This window comes from Hesperophylax consimilis, chromosome 14 (assembly GCF_061612785.1).
Source record: "Hesperophylax consimilis isolate HC1 chromosome 14, BYU_Hcon_1.0, whole genome shotgun sequence".
NCBI lineage: Eukaryota > Metazoa > Arthropoda > Insecta > Trichoptera > Limnephilidae > Hesperophylax > Hesperophylax consimilis.
In genome coordinates this window covers 14183219-14204651 of record NC_142849.1, presented here as the reverse complement: position 1 = coordinate 14204651, position 21433 = coordinate 14183219, and the positions used below count along the sequence as shown (strand labels likewise).

Genomic DNA, 21433 nt, shown 5'->3' with positions numbered 1-21433 from the left:
ACCTGGGTCTTAAAGATATGATGTTGCAGCAAAGAGAAACAAAGAGCCATGCATTTGTTATACTAATTTTAAGGAATCTAATGAGTCCATTATCATTACTGCTTTTGTATTTAATATAAATATATGTTTTATAGTATACGGAGTATAGGTAAGTGCATTGAATTACATGATTGATATTGTTTTTAAAAAATCGCAATAATCTTACCTTTTTTGCCAACCCAACCAAACTTTAACCCCTGTCAACCTATTTGTATAATTTATAGCCATAAATAAATATTTAACAATCGACAATAAAAAAATATTTTTCATTTTCATCATTTTGTCTATGGTATTTGAATGACAACCGATATCTGACAGCGGCATGGCTCAGGAAGCCGGCGATAATAATATGACTTGGGTTGCTGTTTTAGGAGGTAATTGTACTATTATTTTCTCAAAAATGTTTATAATGATGAATTGTCTTCACATTTAAATCTTCAGGTGCCCGGTATACTACCTGCCAGAGTATAAAATTCTACAATCACCATTGGGCGATTTCACTTTCCCGACTTATTGGATTAATCTAATAGAGCTGTGATATTGCAGCCGAAGAGTCTGGATTTTATGTAGAATAAAAAGTGTTCATATTTTACACCTAGATTCATCTTTTTATTTGTCAAATTGCTTTATTTTAAAGTGTAGGAACTTTTTTACAGGATGCGGTTTCATTGGTCGCAACCTCGTCGAATACTTGATTAGTAATGACTTGGTTAGCGGAGTCCGTGTTATCGACAAAGTCCCCCCGCAAACTGCGTGGCTGAACAAGAAACACGCCCTGATATTTGAAAGCCCCAAAGTCGAGTTCAGAAGCGCAAATCTAATCAATCCTGGTAAGTTTGGATTCCATTTTATTTTTACATCTTACTGGTGAGAATATTGAAATGGTTGGCAACTTGACAACATGACGTCATTCTGTAAAAAAAACGTTGATATTGCAGCAGAATTTAGAATGTAATACCACAGTTTTACAATACTGTTTATATCAAAAGATCTAAGCAGTCGCCATGCATATCAATGTATAATAAACATATCTGTTTCTGTGTTCTATTTTTTTATGGTACCGGCAAGAATTGTTGCCCAGCGATATGACCTAACAGTTTTTACCTCTGCTGATGCTGTGATTTATTATTGGCTAGAATTCTAGAAAAATAATCCAGGAGCTTTACGCCTTATTTCCGTGTGAACGGTGAAACTGTTTCAATTTTGGAAATCATTTAATTTTTTTTCGTAACTACCAATCTAAAGATTGTTTGTTCTATTTTTTAAACATTTAATTTTAATTCTGCGACAAATCCTAACAAAACTTGTTGAGAATCTCTGGAAAACACTTTGTTTTGTTCATTTCTTATCTACTTCTATTTCCTTTCATAATAAATTGATAAAAATTATCCTTTGTACTTTTATTATTTTATGTAGAGTGATTATATGAGTGGTTTATGTATCGTAATTACAATACATATTGCAATGTGCGAAGATATATATATTTTTTCAATATTCCATTCAATCTGCACATGTCACTGCTTTCTGAGTGAAAATTATTATGTTGATACTTATTAATTTTATTTGAGAATCACCATAGCTTAGATCTGCCTTAAATTACCTTAAATAGAGTACCTTACCTTACCTTACCTTAGATTACCTTAAATCTGTTTTTTAGACATTTCACAAAATAATTTCTAAAGCATCATAGAATTGTGCACAACCTATAGATTTCTTTAAATTTAAATTGATCCATCCATGAAAATATCTATCCCAAATTTTTGTTGGACATTTTCAATACATCATTGTTATCTTTTGTTGTTTGTGTGAATAACTTGGAACATTGATATTTCAAAAACTCGCCACCATATGAAAACTTTATCCCGTGTTGATTTTAAATTTCATTGTCAACATTTTTGACATTTTTTTTGTCAATTTCTGTTTCTCCTTTGTACAACAAACATACGTAAAGTATTGAAATTTGACCATTGTAAACTGTAATTAAATATATTTATGTGCTCTGTATTTGCGACTTAAGTATGAGACTATTAGATCATTATTTCTTTTCGGTTTTAAATAGACGATTTTGCAAAAACTGTTCAATGTTCGGATAGTGAATGAACTACATTTGACTTAAACTGCTCCTTGTATAGCACGGGAAGTAAGTCTGAGTGATCAATGTATAAATTAAGTTTTTAAGCGCCCTTAACCCATTGGCCTCAAACGACGCCGTCCCGGCGTGTGTACGGCGATGTGTCTTAAAATCAAACGACTGAGGTTCTGATGTCTGTCGGCTTAAAAACGTAAAAGGAATACATTATTGACATCTGTGTTTAAAATTTTAAATGCCAATCGCTCTGTAGATAATTAAGCATTCATTTCGTAGTAATTGGCAGGACTCCGTTGGTACAATTTTTTCCTGATATTTACGATTGAAATTTTGTTATATTTCAGCTTCATTGAATTTTTTCAAAATGGTGTGTGGTTCGGGAATTGACAAGCTTGTTCGTAAAACGCATGGTGGGCTGCTAACAAGAGCCCAAATGGCAAAAAATATATATTATAGTAATAAGTATGATTAATGTACAACTTTTCTTAATCCAATTATAAAAAAATGAAGAAAAAAAATTGGTTTTTGAAAAAAAAAAAATTTCATATCCTCGATTAATCATATTATTTTTTTTTTTAAACAATGCATATATTTTTTACATACCTTGATTCAATGCGCAAGTAAATTAAAAAAGATTGTTTCGTTTGCATGTTTAGTTTAAAAGTTATGTAAGATTTAGTACACCACTGCACTTAAAACTTTTGGTACAAAATTAATTCGGATGTGAAGGACAATTTTTTAGCCAAACAATTCGGAGGCCAATGGGTTAAGGTGGTTTTCTCATGAAAAAGGCGCTATATAAATAATCCAATCATTATTATTATGACACAAGACACCTGTAAAGAGTATATGCGCAATATTTTTTTAATGTCCCGTCCTCGGAAAATTTGTATTGTTTGTGAAATGAAACAATTGTCTGATAAGAGGTTGTTAAATTTTATTTCAATTGATATCAATATTGTTTGGGTTAGATGTATTTTTTAGCTCGCTTAAAACATATTTTCGAAGATGTGCGATTTTTGTGGTGCAGAGTGTATGTTTATTAAAATCAACCTGTTCAATCAATCAAAACTTTGTTTTTTTACTAAGATAAATCTGATATATTTATTTTTTTTGTTTGACTGAGGGTTAAACCTTTCTCCCCAGATATTGGCTTTTAACTGCCATGAATTTTAAAATGTCTTTTAAAACTAAAAATAAATTCTTCCTCCCCAGGGACTGACTAAAATGAGTGAACCACGGTATCACTCAAGCCAAAATACTAATTGATGATTTATTTAGTGTGATGTATGGTAATAAGGTTGAGTATTTAAGCAATAGATGGCGCTAGTCATAAAGCTTACTTCAGAGTCCGTCAGATGTCGCTAGAGTGTAACAAGTACTTGTGAGATGAAATTGACAGGGAACAAGCTTCTCGAACCAGAGAATTACCAACCCTCGGATAATGAACAGTGTAGCTGAATCCAGTCCTATTAATTGTAACGTAAATAAACACAATTATAATAAAGAACTTTTTACAAAGAGTTTCCAACACCAAAATCTGCGTAGTAACGCAGACATAACATTAATTGCTGTACATTTTTATAATTTATTTATTGATGCCCTATTGGGCTTTTAAGTACATAACAATTACAAATTTCATTTTTAACAACAGTATAAAACAAACAATAGAAAATCGAAATAAAATATAATGATTTCTCATACATTATTTACATAAAGTGGGGGACTAATTTGGCTTTAAATGTATTGAAGTTTAAATTAAATATGTCAGTGACATGACTTAGTTCATTGCCCAACCTATGTATTCTTTCTAACACAGAATTCGTAGCGAAGTTATTGTTGTAGAATAAAATATTCCGTCTAGTATATTTTGGAGGTACATATATGTAAAGATAGCAAATTTATAGTGTCAGGGCAGTCCAACCTTGAATGAACAATTTTATATAACAAAAGGAGATCAAATATTTTCGCCTTTCAGATAATTTCGATAAGTTAAGTTTACTGCGTAAATTGACATAATTGATTTCAATAATAGGAATACCAATTTTGAAATTGATAAAACGTAAAAATTTATTTTGAATTTTTTCAATTTGTAAACAATGAGGGTTGAAATGAGGACACCAAATGGTTGAATTGTATTCAACCTGACTTCTAACCAGAGACGTGTATAGTAATTTTATAGTTTTTATGTTATTCAAGTCTTTAGCGATTCTGAGAATAAATCCAAGCATTTGTAATCCCTTACTGGTAATACTATTAATGTGATTCAAGAAGCGTAATTTGGAGTCAAAGATAACTCCAAGGTCATTGAATTCAAAGACTCTTTTTAGATTGGCATTGTTAATTGAGTAGTCGAATAATAAAGGGGTTTTAGATCTATGGTAACTGATCGTTTGGCATTTGTTGATATTAAGATGTAATTTGTTTACGATGCACCATTCATAAAGTTTATTTAAGTTCATTTGTAGAGTTAAACAATCAAAAGAATTACCGATCGTTTAAACATCTTTAGATCGTCAACGAATAGAAGAAAGTGAATATTATCGAAAATTAGTGAAATGTCATTAATAAATAGTAGGAAAAGAATTGGTCCTAGGTGGGAACCTTGGGGGACCCCACTTAAGGCAAAAAAAGTGTAAGAAGTTGTGGAAGCAATTTTTACAGATAATTTTCTGTATGATAAGTAACTTCTAAGCCATTCGAGAAAGTTGCCGCTTATTCCCAAGTGTTCTAATTTTTCCATTAAAATGCGATGAGAAACAGTATCAAAGGCTTTGCTAAAGTCAGTATAAATTGTATCAACTTGAAGACCCTTGGACAGTGCATTAGAAATAAAATTTTCGTAAAGCAATAAGTTAGATGACGTCTGGCATAAAACCATGTTGAAATGTTGATATAATTGGTTTAATTTGATGCACGATTTTACTTAATATAATCTTTTCTAAAAGTTTCATCAAGTGATTTTACTTAATATAATCTTTTCTAATAATGTCATCCAAATGTGTGTGTGTGTGCCAACAAAAGTTGATAGAATGCATTGTCATCGACAATAAGTCTCTCTGTCGAATTTCAGCTCGATCAGGTTAAGATGTTTTAATTTTCTTCATTTATGTTTGGGCACTACCCTGATCTGATGTGTGCCCTTGAAGTGGTTCAATGAAAGTCACAACATTAAATTATCGTTGATTATTATTGTTCATTCACGTGTGGCGAGAAGATTATACTTAAAACAATAGTATATAAAATGGCAGCGCAATTGTTTGATACACATGACTTGTATGTCAATTTGTTATGTGATGTGAATTTATAATAATTTTTCTCATTATAATATTCATATTGTTTTGAAGGTTATTAGTTTATTCTAATGGGTTATGGTGCTGCCACACGCAAAGCTCACATCAACAGATAATATAAAGCACAATAGCGCTCGCCATACAATCCCATACAGACCCGACACACGTAAAAAGATAACGCGCTATAAGTGTGGTTCTGAACTTCGCTAACCGAATTTATTTTACGTAACCGCTCCCGACGCGATATTTGAAAAGTTATGCGTCCCCCTCTCCGTCGTAAAAAGGAGAGGGGGTCATTTTAATTACGGAGCTACCAACTAAGTTCCGTGTTCCCTTTGACAGCCATGACATAAGCAGCCTAATAATGCATTTCTTATTTATTATGTTAGCTCATATCGTCATGTGTGCTAGTAAATTTAGAAACATAAAAAAAACCTTATTTGGCAAACATACTTAACATATATTTAAAATGTCAATGTCAATGTCACATAGTTAATGTAATAACACTAATAACAATGTATGTAAAAGCCCAATGGGCGTTTAAATAAATAAATAAATAAATAAATAATCAATATTTGAATTTGAAGTAAACAAATTTTCGCCCTTTCAAAATTAATCATATTTTTAACTCAGTATGTTTATATGGTAATATCATTCGGTTTTTGATAAAGTTGGACGGCCTGATACCTACATAGAGAAGCTTCTAGTTTGTTCGTTTGTTGATTGTTTTCAATAATTGAAACAATTATTGTTTTCCTGGGTAATCTGGTTTGCTCTCGTCAGCTCTCGTGCTCTCTTCTCGTTCCCTGCCCTGGTGTTGGTCCTTGCCGCCTTTGCCTTCGATATTTTTGGAAATCGACGTGAGCTTATTTTACAATAATTTATTATATGTCGCTTTCGTCGATCGGCGTGCGAACTGCGAATTTCCTGATTCGACGGAGAGGTTATGTCAGGCTATGTGAAAATGCGCTATTTACGCGCAGATTGTTTAAAATCTAAAAAGTTTATAAATAGCATTTATAATTATATAGTTGGCGGCATCATCATCTGAGGATGAGCTGTCCAACAGATCCAGCAATAGGCGACAAGTATCATCCATTTCGAAAACGTGCTCAAGCTGTCAGTAAGTAAAGTTGTCACTTTGACAGATGAAATTATGTTCCTCGGCCGCTCTCGAATGCAACTGACCCCCTCTCCTACCATAGGAAGAAATATTTGATAGCGTTGTGTGTCGGTAGAAAAGATGATGCGCTGTACATTAACTTTTGATGTGAGCTTTGCGTGTGGCAGCAGCTTGAAAGGTCTGCCTAAATACATATGTTAAAAATGTGCTATTATGATGGAATTATTTGTAGTCATTGACACCTAATAACCATTTCCATACTAGCTTTCACAAAATTAGTTTTGTTAATGACGCTTCTCTTGAAAATTGTCTCAGCAACTTCTTAACCTCAAACAGGGTTCAATCTACTTTCATCCTTCCTATGCTATTTCCATGCCTTCATGTTCCTTCCATACATAAGGGTTGATACCAGCACTCCATTGTGAACTGTTAGCTTTGCTTGTTTGGACAATTATCAGCCCCAAATCCAAAATACTATCGAATCGCAGAAACGGGGGGTCCGTTTGGTAGATTCCCCTACCTTAAAAAATGGATTGCAATCTTTAGAGCAGAGGTGTTGGGTGGGAATTCTGTTCTTATTCTACCGGTATTTCAATGGAAGATGCTCCGATGAACATTGATTCCTTCTCGAAACATGATAAATTGATATTCGTCACATGAGATTAGGTGTTGAGCTATTTGCTCTTCAAGACCCATATTCTCTCCTTCTCCAAAAGATCCTCCACACAGCTTCCCCAAAGATGACGAGATTGACCTAAGGGAAATTATTTTCCTCAGGGCCTCCTGTCAATGAATAATGAAGTTACAAATGAAAGTAGACTGATAGCTGTAGAAATGGGATCCCCGAGGCTTATTGTCGTAAAACCACAACAAGGCCAACATATAATAAATTATGTGCATAATTTTTTTTTAAATAATTTATTGTTTTCAAATTTAATTTGCAGAACACCATTTTAATTTTGGGTTTTTTACAATTTAATAGTATTATTAATTAATTTATTAAAAAAAAAAAAAAAATCCAACAATTTCTGCTGTGTAATTATTATTATGCGTGATAGCTGTTTCGCCTTCCGAAGACATTATTTTCATTATAATGAAAATCAAATTGCTTTTATTTTTATTACCAATGCCCTTATTGATTAGTAATATAAATAGATTCTCTGTAAATGGCTTCATCACAGTTTGATAATGCCTTCGGAAGGCGAAACAGCTGTCAGCCTACTAATAATTATACAAAAAAATTGAAAGATAATATTGAAAAATTCGGTATTATTGATATTGTTGTAGCCAAAAACTTTTTGTTTTTTTTTCGAAAATTGTGTTCTTTGTATGAAGATTTTAGGAAAACGATGCAGCGAACTGAAATTTCCTGAAAATCTTCAAACAAAAAAAGAAACGTTTTTAACTAAACAACATAAATAATTTCAAATTTTTCTATCTTAGCACTCTATCAAACCTAAAAGTCATGAGCTGCTACTGGCACATATTATATGAAAAAAAATTGTTTCAGCATCATGCGCAGCCGCCCTGGAACCGGGCCCCGACTTCACCACGTGGGCGGCCGTCATCAACTGCGCCGGCGAGACCAAGCCCGGCCAGACGGACCCCGTCTACAAGGAGGGCATTCTCACGCTGAGCCTCAACGCTGCCCGCGAGAGCGCGCGCCTCAAAGTCCCCCGCTATGTGGAGGTCACTTCGGGCTGCATGTACAGCAGTGAAAAGGTTACATTATCAATTAGTAGGCCACAGTTCACAACCGCACTAACACCAGTCACCTTGAAGCTTTGAACAGTAACAGTGATCAACTGAAATAGAAGATATAAAAATGATTGAGCATTATCTTTAATTCACACACGGATCTGCGGATCTACTCACACGCGGACATCTGCCCCTGTATTCCTGCGACGGACAGATCAGCTCGGTCCATCGGCGCTCTGTCCATGTGTCCGACACGAGGTACGACACAGGAGTACTCAGGTACTGAATTCCCACTGAATATTTTCGTATCCTTGGGTGGGCGACGTTCGTTTTAGATTCACAAAATCAAAATTCAAAAATTTCCCAAGATCTATGGAAGTTTCCACCGCAAGACATGCCATCACTGCTATATGAAGATTTGGAAAACACTCCGGATATCCGCGTGTGTGTGATCTGTCTGCCGAGCAGATCCGTTTGTGAATAGTGCGCATAATCATAGCTGCATCACGTCAAAGAAATATGATATTGTAGAGAAATTAAATACAAATTCTATTTCAGGTATGTCACAAAGAAGACGGCCCGGTAGAGCCGTGGACCTATGTCTCCAAATGGAAGAGTCAAGTGGAGACCGAGCTCAAAAGTCTTGCACCAGATTTGAAGTATACCATTGTGAGGCCGGCTGTCGTTTACGGCCCAGGAGATAGGAGGAGCTTAAGTAAGTTTCGATTCAACATCAACAATTTAATAAGTAGAGTGTACAAGCTTCTAGGCTTCGTAATCAGAAATTCGTATTTGTTTCATAACATGCAAACACTGCGGTTATCATATAGCACACTGGTCTTAAGTGTTTTGGAGTCGGATGTCCCCACGCAAACTAATGTACATTAGATTCCAAAAAAAAAAAAAAACATCTCTACGGACGTTACTCTGGATGTATCCATCTATCTAAGGTGTTGCTCTGCTTAAATATTTTTTTCTTCTAATAAATGCATATATGTATGTCTAACAATCAGATTCTAGCTCAAATAAATTTCTTTGTACCAGAGTCTCACGCTCGAGGACATCATCATAACCTCCTGTACTCGTCGGGAGATCTCCATACTTTCAAAATTTTAGTGGATCAAAAATTCAATATGTTTTTATATCGTATGATGAATTTACATGGTTTATGGCATAGCTTATACATTGTATAAATGGTACAATATAATGATTTAGACTCAAATTTGTACAAACTGAATAATTAAGATTAAGTTATTATGTACAGTGAAATCTCAAATGATTGTTTTTCCGCATTTATCGTTTATTTCTTCTAGTACTGGATTTATGTCAAACAAAGCATGCAATTAGAGATCATTCCTCTCTACATCATCTTACCACATTCATCGTTTAAATCGTGCAGTTTTTTTGTACACAATTTTACTCGCACGATTGTTATTAAAATATGAACATACATTTTAAAACCATATTTCATAGGTAAATGCTTGGTTTCGATCAACAGTACTGTATACAATGAGGGGAACATGCGAAAGAGAGAGAGAGATAACGATTCAGTCGCTTCTGCCGCCAGCGGCTGCTCCTGGCATTCGTCTATTTATCGTCAAACATTCAAACAGCAGTAGTATGGGCGCATGCTATATTTTTTTACTTATCTAGGGTCCGAGCATTTCAAAATGAACCGTCCGGTGAAAAAGGGTGCATTCTTCAAGAACGATTAAAAATTATCGAAGAAGTGGAAAAAGATTATACTAAAAAACGCATTGATTCAGCTAAGCGTTTAGGAATCGTGGAGTCCATGTTGAATTCCATTTACATAAAGAAAAATGAAATTCGGGAGCAAATAGGAAAATGCAGAAAATCTTCGAAAACAAGAAAGACCAGTAATGAATAAATGTTTTTAGTAAACATATTTAGTTATATGTGAAATAAGTATTGTTTTTTTAGAATATTAATCATTTAAACATCCATTGGTTTCCCGTGTTCATTGTTTTTTTCAACAGGGCCCTTCAAAAACGATAGAATTGCTTATGGTAAACTTTTAAATGCAAAGTGTGATGTTGCCATCTACTAACACTGCTTAAATTGTATACCTCACAGTAATACAAAAGGATATAGAATAACGTTTGTATTACGAAGTCCGTTTCAGTTTGTGCCGTAAAGTACTCGAGAATACTCTTTTACTGCTATCGATGTATTGTGTATTAAAAGGAATAAAAAGACCCAACGAGTTAAGGTCTTTTCCTACACCGATGGGAGAATCTCAGCATGGCGTAAGGCCCACACAAGTTTGTTTTTTCCAAGCCGGGCGTAAATTGCTTGGTATTGTATTGGAAAGACCTTGGTCTCCCTCATACTGCGTTATGGTTGCAAGGGATCATGTCTTGGTAGTGATTCAACATTTATTTATTTATTCAGGAGTTAAGTGGTTACTAAAAATATTTATCTTTACAGCTCCCAGGATACTAGTCGGCGCAGTCTACAAACAGATGGGTGAGATGATGAAGCTGATGTGGACCGCCGACCTGAAGCTGAACACCGTATCCGTGCTGGACGTGGCCCGCGCCATCTGGTTCTTGATCGGGAAACCTGAGGCAGTGGGGCAGATCTACAACCTAGTGGACAAGGGCGACTCCACGCAGGGCTCCGTTACCGACTTGATCTCAGACATCTTCAACATCAATCACGACTACTGGGGCACCACCATGTCCAGTCTTGCTAAAGTATGTTATTGCTATGTATCTTGTTATTTACCCAGATATCTATGATAAGAAGAGTCTATCTTGATTTCTATGATATAAAGAGTCACTGCTGACAAACTGCTTTGGCAGTTTAGCGGGTATAAATAATAAAAAATAAATAAAATAAAAATAAATCTATCTTGATTTCTATGATATACAGATTCACTGTTATCTATCTTGATTTCTATGAAATAAAGTTTAACTTTTATCTATCTTGATTTCTATGATATACAGATTCACTGTTATCTATCTTGATTTCTATAATATAAATTTAAACTTTTATCTATCTTGATTTCTATGATATAAAGTGTCACTGTTATCTATCTTGATTTCCATGATATTATAAAGTGTCACTGTTATCTATCTTGGTTTCTATGATATAAAGAGTCACTGTTATCCATCTTCATATCTATAACATGAAGAGTCTCAACTGCTCCAAACTGTCCAGTATCCATAGTGGAAATATTCAAATTTTTCACATGATTATCTGGTACCTTAAATATTTCTTTGTCTATGGTTTTAAAAAGCTTTAATTGCCATAAAATGACATGCAGCTAATTTCACATTGAGAACTCCGCCTACTGTCATTCGTTTTTGATTTTCAAAACTAATAAATGCTTTTTTTTCCTATAAAATACTGAAAAAGGTAACATAAAATCACTATTACTGAAAAATAACACTGAAATTCACCGAAACGTAACACGTCCCAAAAAATAATGCTTAATTTTCAGGTACCTAGTAACTGGTAGTAACAGTAGACTTCTCGTCCAAAAAAGTTTGCTTCTAATTTTCTTATTTAGTAAACCAAAATTTCCTCTTAAATCATAAGATTTGTAAGTAGGTACTCAAATAACTACCTACTTAATTGTAAATCATATATTTTGTCTAAATTTTTTTTATTTCAAACATGGAATTACACAATTCAAGTCTAAAGAAACGTCACTATTTCAATGACAATTTTTTTTTCAAACCTTCATATTGAAAAAAAATGTGAATAGAAAGTACAAATAAACTCAACGATTTCACATTTGAAAAAATAATCTTTACTGAACTATTAAAACAGTCACCAACTTGAGACAGAAACGGAACGTACAAACAAATTTAGAGGCAAAAGAAATGCAAAACGGTCGAGTTAAAACAAGACTTACGCTCAGTCAATTAATTCATAATAACAAGAACGTTTCTCTCCGTGTAGACCGACTTGAACTCTGTCGTGGACGAGGTGAACGACAAGCATCTGGCGTCGTGGGCCGAGGCGTGCTCCGCTGAGGGCATCGCTAACACGCCCCTGGACCCCACCATGAACCCAGAGCTGCTGCTCAACCGCCACGTGCACCTGGACGGCTCCAAGCTGGAGCAGCTGGGCTTCGTGTTGGAGCACCCTCGACCAACCAAGGATAAATTGCAGCAGGTTCGTTTGTTGTTTAATTATTGTGTTTGTACATTCTTCTATTTAATTCTAACTGTCGATTTGCAGTAGTGATGCAATGATTTATTATTATTTCTATACAAAGTTTACTATTCTTATGTAAAAAAATGTTGTTCAGATACATTCACTGATTTAATAAAACTTTTTTTTAACTTTATTCTAAAAAAAGTAAAAAAAATAGTTTTTTTTAATTTATTCTAAAAAAAGTAAAAAAATAGTTTTTTTAAATTTATTCTAATAAAAGTAAAAAAAATAGTTTTTTTAAATTTATTCTAAAAAAAGTAAAAAAATAGTTTTTTTAAATTTATTCTAAAAAAAGTAAAAAAATAGTTTTTTTAAATTTATTCTAAAAAAAGTAAAAAAATAGTTTTTTTAAATAATTATAATGCAATTCCACTATGAATTAACAGTGTTAAAAATAGAAATATTAACCTTAGTTTATAAAAATGTTTATGTATTGGAAATGTTTTTTTAATTTGAATATAATCATTAATCTCTTTGATAATATGTAAGGAATGTATGCTGGTAGCATTCTACTGATATATGTATTGATACAAATACCGAGGGTTGTCCGTAAAATAAGTTCTCTAAGGTGCCGGAGTCGTGAGGAATGCTTTAACGCAGGTTCCGGCAACACTGGCGTGTGGCATGGTTCTCCGCCTACAAATCCCCGAGCTGAGTGAATGGTGCAGAGGATTTAAAAATGGGCGTAGAGATGTCCATGATGAACAGCGTGCCAGACGGCCATTATTTACAAACGAAATAATTGCAACAATGAAGAGGGGAATGCTTGAAGATGACGATTGACAACGGGTGACGATTTGGGAGTTATGCAAATTGATCCCTAATACTAGTTGTGCAATTCAATACCTGACTAATATTGACAAGATTTGTACAGAACGTTTGCATTATCACAATTCAAAACAAAAGTTGTTGATGAAAAGGGAGTGCTTTTTCATCAGGACATCGCTCGTCCCCACACACCGCCCGTGCAACAACCGACCTTATCAACCATTTGAAATGGGATAACATCACACACCCCCCCCCCCCTACTTCCCAGACCTAGCACCAAGTAATTATCATCTCTTTCCTGTGTTGAAGTTACTTCTGGGTGGGACAAATTTCAGGACCGACGAGGAATTGAAAGAAGAGGTTTTACGCTACGGTGTAGTGTAAAAATGCTACACCGCATGCAAAACTGCATCGATAGCAATGGGGATTATGTAGAAAAATAGTAGAAAGTCCAGACTTTCCAACAATGTATTATTCATTGCAAATAAACTTGGAGACCTTATTTTACGGACAACCCTCGTATGTAAAGCATTTTTATTTTTGGAGTTGTAAATACCTAACTAATATTATGGCGTTAACATAGGCCGATTTATTTCGCAGAAATTCAAATCTAACATTGTCTTCAGGCAGTTCATGGCCATTCAGCACCATTTTGTTTGTTTGACATTTGAAGGTTCCCGTTGAACGCCGAATCAAAGTGCGTAAGCACGAGAAGCTTAGAATACGATAGTTGTCCGCTCCTGAATGAACTTAGAATCGGCATCTTCAAGGGAACCTTTCAACTCTCAAAAAACAAAATGACGCTGAATGGCCATCATATTTCATAGAAAAACACGTGTGACAAAGTTTTCACATTTTTGAAGGTGAACATATCCCTGACTTAACTATTAAACTCCACATTAACACGTAATACCCGAAGGTTCAAAATAAAACACATGCGGCGATGGTGGGTCCAGATTGACCCGGGCTGAAATGATGAAATTAAAAGGCTTTTTAAACAAAGTCACAAACAAAAATCACAATACTAGAAATGTGCCCGAATGGTTGACAACATCTGCGCGGGACTGTGAGTGACAAAGACGGAAGGACAGAGCAAGAGATATGCTGTTTCATCGGCTGCTCGAATTCAACTGAGAGGAAATGGAATTTTTGCGTGTTTTTATACAAAATTATTCTAATAACTTTTTTAAAACGTGTCCGATTTTAATCATTTTTGAGTCGAAATGTGGGTAAATATTTGATGAAAGAATAGACAAAAGGAAATTAGCCTAAACGAGATATTTGCGGCAAAATCTTTTATTTAAAAAACACTGGGTCAAATCAGACCCATCACCGGAGTCGAGGTGTTAACGCCATTATTAGGTTACATTAATAGGTCAAAAAATAGCTAAAAACGTAATTTTATGACAAATTTTCGGCCTTATCTGATAATATTCCATGTACCAGGGTTCTCCAACGGAATTAATGACCGTTTGTCATTTGCAGTAGTATGAATGAAATATTTCACTACATAGTTGGCAACATTAGCCAGTAGCGCGTACTTCGCCTTCCACAACAGGCGGTTGCTCGGCTACGTAGTTTATCCAGTCTGGCTGTGGCTGCTTTTAGAGATGGACGCTGCACTGCAGTCTCCCGCCAAATGTGAGAAGCGGAATGTGGAGAAGATCCGCCCAGTTGAAAGTTGATTTTTTGCCAAAAGGGAACACAATCAACACTGATCGTTATTGTGAAACCTTAAAAAAACTTCTAAGAGCGATATAAAACAAGCGAAGAGGGAGGTTGAGCAACGGCGTTTGTTTGTTGCATGACAACGCCCGCCCCCATGTGGCAGCTGTAACCACCGTGCTCCTGCAGTCTTTTAAGTGTGATGTCCTTAGCCATCCTGCTTTTAGCCCTGACCTGGCGCCCAGTGATTTTCAACTCTTCCTTCAGCTAAAGCAACATTTGGTCGGAAAACGCTTCATGATGGGCGAGGAAGTCCAGGAAGAGATGTCAAGCAAAGAGGGTTGCAAACCGTGGCGGGTGATTTTTATGACAAAGAGATCATGGACCTTGTTTCCCTACTCAAAAAGTGCATTGAACTTGCCGGGGATTATGCAGAAAAATAGTGTAGACATGTACGAACAATGCCATATACAAATTTTATACTAGTAAAATTTTCCTGATTTTTAAAATGGAAACGGTCTTTATTTCTTTACAAAAACTTACTACAAATACCGATAACACATACTACGTTTTTTTCAACGAAACTTTAAATACTTTGCGACAAGACTACAACATACTTCCAGACAGCATAAAACAATGTGATTCACAAAAAACTTTCAAAGATAATGTAAAAACCTGGATCAAAAATAAGAATAGGGCCTTCACCGGTGCATTCACCCAAATTCGCAGTTATTGAAGTCACCACATTATTGAGCGAATACAACATAATACAAGTATGTATAGGTATGTTCAAAGGTATTAGGAACTAACACAAAAAATTCTGCCTCAACACAGGCTAGCCTAGTGAGGCGGTATTTGAGAAACCTCAACTAACTATACTTTTATTTTCTTTTTACCTTCACCATATTATGTTTGTATTTTTCTGCTAATTTTATAACCTTAAAAATAAAAGTTACAAATTAATGTACACCATAATATGTATTTATAGTTGTATGTAATGTGTAAACTTTCCTAAATAATTTTTTTTTTCCCATATATATTATTATTATTATTAAATTAAAATATTTCTTTGCATCTTTTTTTGAAAGGTTTATCAGGTAGTTAGATAAAGAAGCATTACTTTTAATGTATTTTTTAATCAAATGTGTATTTATTCCAGGTGGTAGATGACTACATTGAGATGGGAGTGTTCCCCAAGTGTCTGGTGCTTTGATATGGCGCTTCCCATCCCGAGTCCGCCTCGCCGGCAATAGATGTTACAACATTACTTCACCAAAATGCCTCCCAATTCTCATTCTGTCATCCATTCGGATGTGCCGCTCTACACAAAACATATGTGTAATCCCTCGCTACCGATCTCTTCAACTGTAATGGGTGTATTTTTTACACTGTGACAAAGAAGCAGACACGTCGTTATGTGACTCATTGTATAAGTAGTAATTTCATTTTACTGCATTGGTCGATGTTTATTCTATTCACCGCTGCCCATATTTTTTATTATTGTTGATAATGTATTGTCTGCAAAACTCATATGAACTATGTCCATTATACCATCTCCCATGTGTCCCCTTATTCTGTTGATAGTAACCCAGTCGATTGCCCCAGAAGGTTGCCATTGGGTGTTTAGCGATGTCTTCTAGTTCCACAATATGACTCCGTTGTAACCTCTCCCTCTTTCTCGTCTAGGGACTCCTGTATTTGCAGTGTTGGAGAATTGTGCAGAAAGATACAAATCACTGCAATTGCAGTGTTGACCTTTAAATTCATTTTGCCTTTGGATATTACCTCTTCTAGGTTAGTTAAAGACAAAAATAAAAAATGTCGCTTTATCAAGCATCGTATTATCTATGTCTTGGCTCTAAGAAAATTATCTTTTTATTTAATGAAGTTTCTTGTCAGTCCCTACAGGTTAACCTTTCCTTATCTGTGGTGTGTATTTACTACACATTGCTTCTAATAACTTTAATAACTCTGTAAATATAATAAATTCTGGGTTCAGATTTTAGGTATTCCTCCGTTATACATTTATGCACTGAATTAAAAAATAATATATCACATAGTTTTCAAATTCCATTAAAATCAGAGTTTTTTGTTAAAAATCGGGAACAAATACACCAATACAATCAACCGTGTGATACTAATACGCGAAGAGTGTTCGAGGAAATGACACGCTATTGATGTCCCGCTTTAATTCGCTATTCTGAACATGAGACATCTACACTTCTGCAGTTTTAGTTTTTGATTTAGACCATCGATACCTACGACTGTACAGCTGTGTTTGTGCCAGCCGCTAGCCAGATGGCCGCGAACCGTCGTTAGACGTGAACCCCTCGCATGTTTCTTTAGCATCTGCCGATGGTTTTTTCATGTTTTCAGCAATTAAATTACAATTATTATCACTTTTGATATAAAATATAATAAACATAATCGATTAGCTATGAATATTCATATTTTTCCGATATTAAATCGTTTATTTTGAGATGTGTATTGACTACACAGCACCGGAATGCGTGTATTTTTTTAGCACAGTAAGGGAAAGGTTAAAGAAGGAGCTAATGAAATCGTTGTATTTTGTAAATGTTTACAATAAGGATGTTACTTGAATAGGTGTTTTTTTTTTCATCCTTTTCTAACATCTGTGCATTATTTTAACAGTAATGTACGACTCGTAAAAAAATTACTGTTATTCTATTTACATTGGGAATGCGGTGAAAAGGTTAATCTGACAATATACCGAACATTTGTAATGATAAAATACTAATACATACATAGTGCCCATAATAAGGGACCAGATATAGGTTTGACATAACTATATTCTATAGCTTAGAATGATAATACCTTCGGCAATATTTTTAGTATAACCTAGACTTTTTAAAGGTTTCTATTATAATCTTAACGTTTGACCTTCGTACAACTTGGAACGTACCGTACTTAAATTATAAATGTCAATGTGGTAAACTAGTCGTTGGCTTAATGTATTTTTACAAAAATTAACAATTAAATTTAAAATATAACCTTTGCTCAATGTTTGTACTCTAGATGCCAAAAATAATATGTATAAATTTCTACATAGAAACAACTATTTTAACGTTAATGAAAATATAACTATTTTAGACAAGCTTTCGATGGATGTTTTGTATCTTATGTCAATTTATTATTATATGATTACCGTTTCAATCCTTTTTGTAATGAACCATTAAATATGACAATGTAATTACAGCTTGAAATACTTATCTATGCAGTTGGTAGGGGTTGCTATTGTAGATTTTTTTAAAACAATATTATCTAAAAAGTAGTTTGTTCTTTGTTCCTCTTTTAGCTGCAGAGATAAGTGTCTGTATTTTTTTTGCATAGAAATATGTATCTCTTTTTGTTTTGATATTCCATTTGTTTAAGTTAAGAATGTTACTCTGAAAAACAATTTTCTCAATGTATTATTAGTACATATATACATATGTATGTATGTGTAGATTAGAATCTTTCAAAAGAGCTTAAATTAGTTTGGACAAATAAATATGTAATGATAGATTATGAAATTTTACAACAAAAGTATTGGTTTTAATAAACCAAAATCTATTCCATCGAATCCCACAATACCCCATTGAGACCACAAAAACAGGAGACCTGAAATTCTTGTTACAAAATATATATGTATATATATATTAAATTTTTTTTTGACATAAATTATCCTGATTTTTACGACTTTAAAAATAAATAATATTTTGCATTATGATTGTTTAGATTTGTGTACAATTGACGAAATTCCACATTATTTGTCTAAATCTAATGACAAAATTACACATTACAAATTACATACATATTTTTGCATTAAAATGAATTAAAATTGGTTTATTCCAGTGGGGATTATTTCAGATTCTCTACTAATTAATTATTTTTGAACTCACAATTTGATATTATTTTCAGTCTTTACTGAATGAATCAATCAATTATTATTTGTTTATATGAAAATTTTCAAACTCAATTTAAAATGTAGATGATTTACTCTTGACGAATCGGTAAAGTAGATTTTTAGACAAAAATATTATACAAATATAATGAACAAAATTATAATGGTTATTTTATAAACATATTATACATATTTCTTAAGTATGCGTGTGCGCTTATGAAACATGAATTGTTCCTTAGTTTTAAGTAAAATGTGCTTTTTAATTTGTAAGTTTAGCCATGTTTGGTAGTGTTTCCAATCTCCTTGATATTTCCGTGATTTGTGACAACGTAATGAACTAAATGTGATTTGAATCAATTCTACTACTTCCCCTCTCAAATTTTTATACCTAAATTGTATATAAACAATTCAATTATAAATTGAATGTCAATTTTCTCGTGCCCCTTTAAAAAAAGAGAAATTATGTGATATTTTTTGATAATTAATGTAAAACTTTGACCACGCAAAATTAAGCCAGTTTAATTATTTGATATCCTCAAATTAGGTTGGGGTGTCTCAGAAATTCAAATGTAACATTGATCAAATGGCTAATTAGTGACATTTAAAAGGCCCTCTTAAACACCGATTCTATTTACATTTCAGCTTTTGAAAAAAATTTGGTCAGCTGACAAGCACAACTTCACATTGTTATGCTTGTAAAACCTTTGGGACCTTTCAAATGAAAAATACAAAATGGCGCTGATTGACCGTTTCATGAAACACCCCAACTTTAGATATTATGCTTTGTGTTTTAAATTGTAATATTTTTTTTACCGTCAAGTCAAGTAATGACGAATAAATTTGAGACTTAAGGCTTTTCTAGCATTTTTATATGTATGTTTTATACATTTTTTTAAAGAATGATTGTGCTTAAATGTATTATTAAGTTAAATAATGTTTTTTTTTGTTGTTAAGTGTAGCTGATATGTAGTTTTCGGGACAATATTACCTTCTATCGTTCGTAAATATTTTTAATACCTAACTCATGACCATCTCCTGTCCTAAAGTTGTCAGTCTCATATGAAAACACTGTTCCCTCTGTTCATAAGTTTTGCTGTGCTATTCTGAAAAATCTTAAAATTCAAATATCATTTTTTTATCTTTATTTTTTAAGTATTTTCTAAGAACAGAGGAGTATTATCTGGAATGCAGTTTGAAAGGGATTTCTTTCTTAAAATCAAAATAGATAAATTTTTGCACATCTTGGCCACATTTTCAATAATGTACATGAGGAAAGATGAAAATATGGAATCGGAAGGATTCTCTCTTCTCCTTTTGCTACAGAAGACAGACGTTGAATATATTGTGAATCAGTGTCAATATGAAAACTGCACCTTTAATATATTACGACAAAGTAATTTTATTTTTCTCACGCTGTACCAATTTGACATTTACAATAATTTTCATTTAAACCATGTGATGATAATAATTATATCTAATCATATACACTATACAGGTGACTGGTATTTGATGAGAAGTATTGAAGTTCAAACCAAGTTTATGTGAAAATGATTCCATCGCACCTTGCGGAGAAGTTTACGTTGGAATAATAATGTACTTCACTCTAAATTGTTGATTTACGACTCCAAATAATTGAAAACGATAATACTGTTTTCAGCCACTTTCTTTCCTGCCACATTAACAAAACATATATGTATTAATTGCAAAGATAAAGTATAGTACTTCGCAAGCTTCCCTTTCCAACTCACAACATACCTCTACAGGGTTTTCCAATAAGAGGTGTTATTTTGAATTACCGCTATTTCGGTAGATGTTACTTTTAAAGCAGTCATTTTTTGACATTTGACAAGTAGAAACTACGCCATTAATAAAAATGGAACGATACACGCTTCAACAACGCATTGAAATTAATAAAATTCACTTGAGTGAATCAAATGCAAATCATCTCGAGTGATGAGGCCCATTTCCACCTCGGTGGCTTCGTCAACAAGCAAAATTGTCACATCTGGGGCTCGGAAAACCCAAGAGTTATTGTTGAAAAGCCTCTCTATCCTCAACGTGTGACTGTTTGGTGCGGTTTATGGTCCGGCGGAGTCATTGGACCTTGCTTTTTCAAAAATGAGGCTGGAGCAACAGTTACGGTGAATGGATTGCGCTATCGAGAGATGATTAATGATTTTTTATGGCCGGAATTGGATGGTATTGATCTGGACAACGTTTACTTTCAACAAGACGGCGCTACGTGCCACACAAGCAACGAAACCATTGATCTTTTACGATTGAATATCAAAATAACACCTCTTATTGGAAAACTCTGTATTCGGGAATACCATAGTCCCACCGGCTTCAGAAAGTTTGGACTCTTGTGCCATATTCACATAAAAGAGAAACATTGCTTTTATTGTACGGCATTAACAGTAAATAGTAACATTTTTAACCTAAAATGTGAATATTAGATATTTTTTGGGAGACAATGATGAATAGTTATAGTTAGTTATCTTGTTGAGTCACAGCAAACCAAAAATTATAATTTTTTTTTTGTAGATACTTCTGTTGAGAAAATCGGAAGTCATAATCTTTGAAACCGTTTTTCTCTGAACCACTTAATTGTTGTCTTAAGTCCCCTGGTTCTGACTTACATAATATCTTGTATTACGTCTTCA

General features: G+C 33.8%; 1 protein-coding gene across 1 annotated transcript; it reads left to right on the top strand.

The window, feature by feature from the left end:
- Positions 1–330: 330 nt before the first annotated feature.
- Positions 331–18524, top strand: LOC149417946 (uncharacterized). The gene is made up of 7 exons (XM_089639562.1): positions 331–413; positions 696–869; positions 8055–8266; positions 8801–8957; positions 10691–10959; positions 12173–12388; positions 16023–18524. The coding sequence occupies exons 1-7, from the start codon at positions 362–364 to the stop codon at positions 16074–16076; spliced, it is 1134 nt and encodes a 377-aa protein (XP_089495688.1). The 5' UTR covers positions 331–361; the 3' UTR covers positions 16077–18524.
- Positions 18525–21433: the final 2909 nt, after the last annotated feature.

Excerpts from the sequence above, each read along its gene's own strand:
- LOC149417946 (XM_089639562.1), top strand. The coding sequence starts at position 362 with ATGGCTCAGGAAGCCGGCGATAATAATATGACTTGGGTTGCTGTTTTA. Across the intron at positions 870-8,054 it reads CGCAAATCTAATCAATCCTG|CATCATGCGCAGCCGCCCTG; the intron begins GTAAGTTTGGAT and ends AAATTGTTTCAG. Across the intron at positions 12,389-16,022 it reads CCAAGGATAAATTGCAGCAG|GTGGTAGATGACTACATTGA; the intron begins GTTCGTTTGTTG and ends TATTTATTCCAG.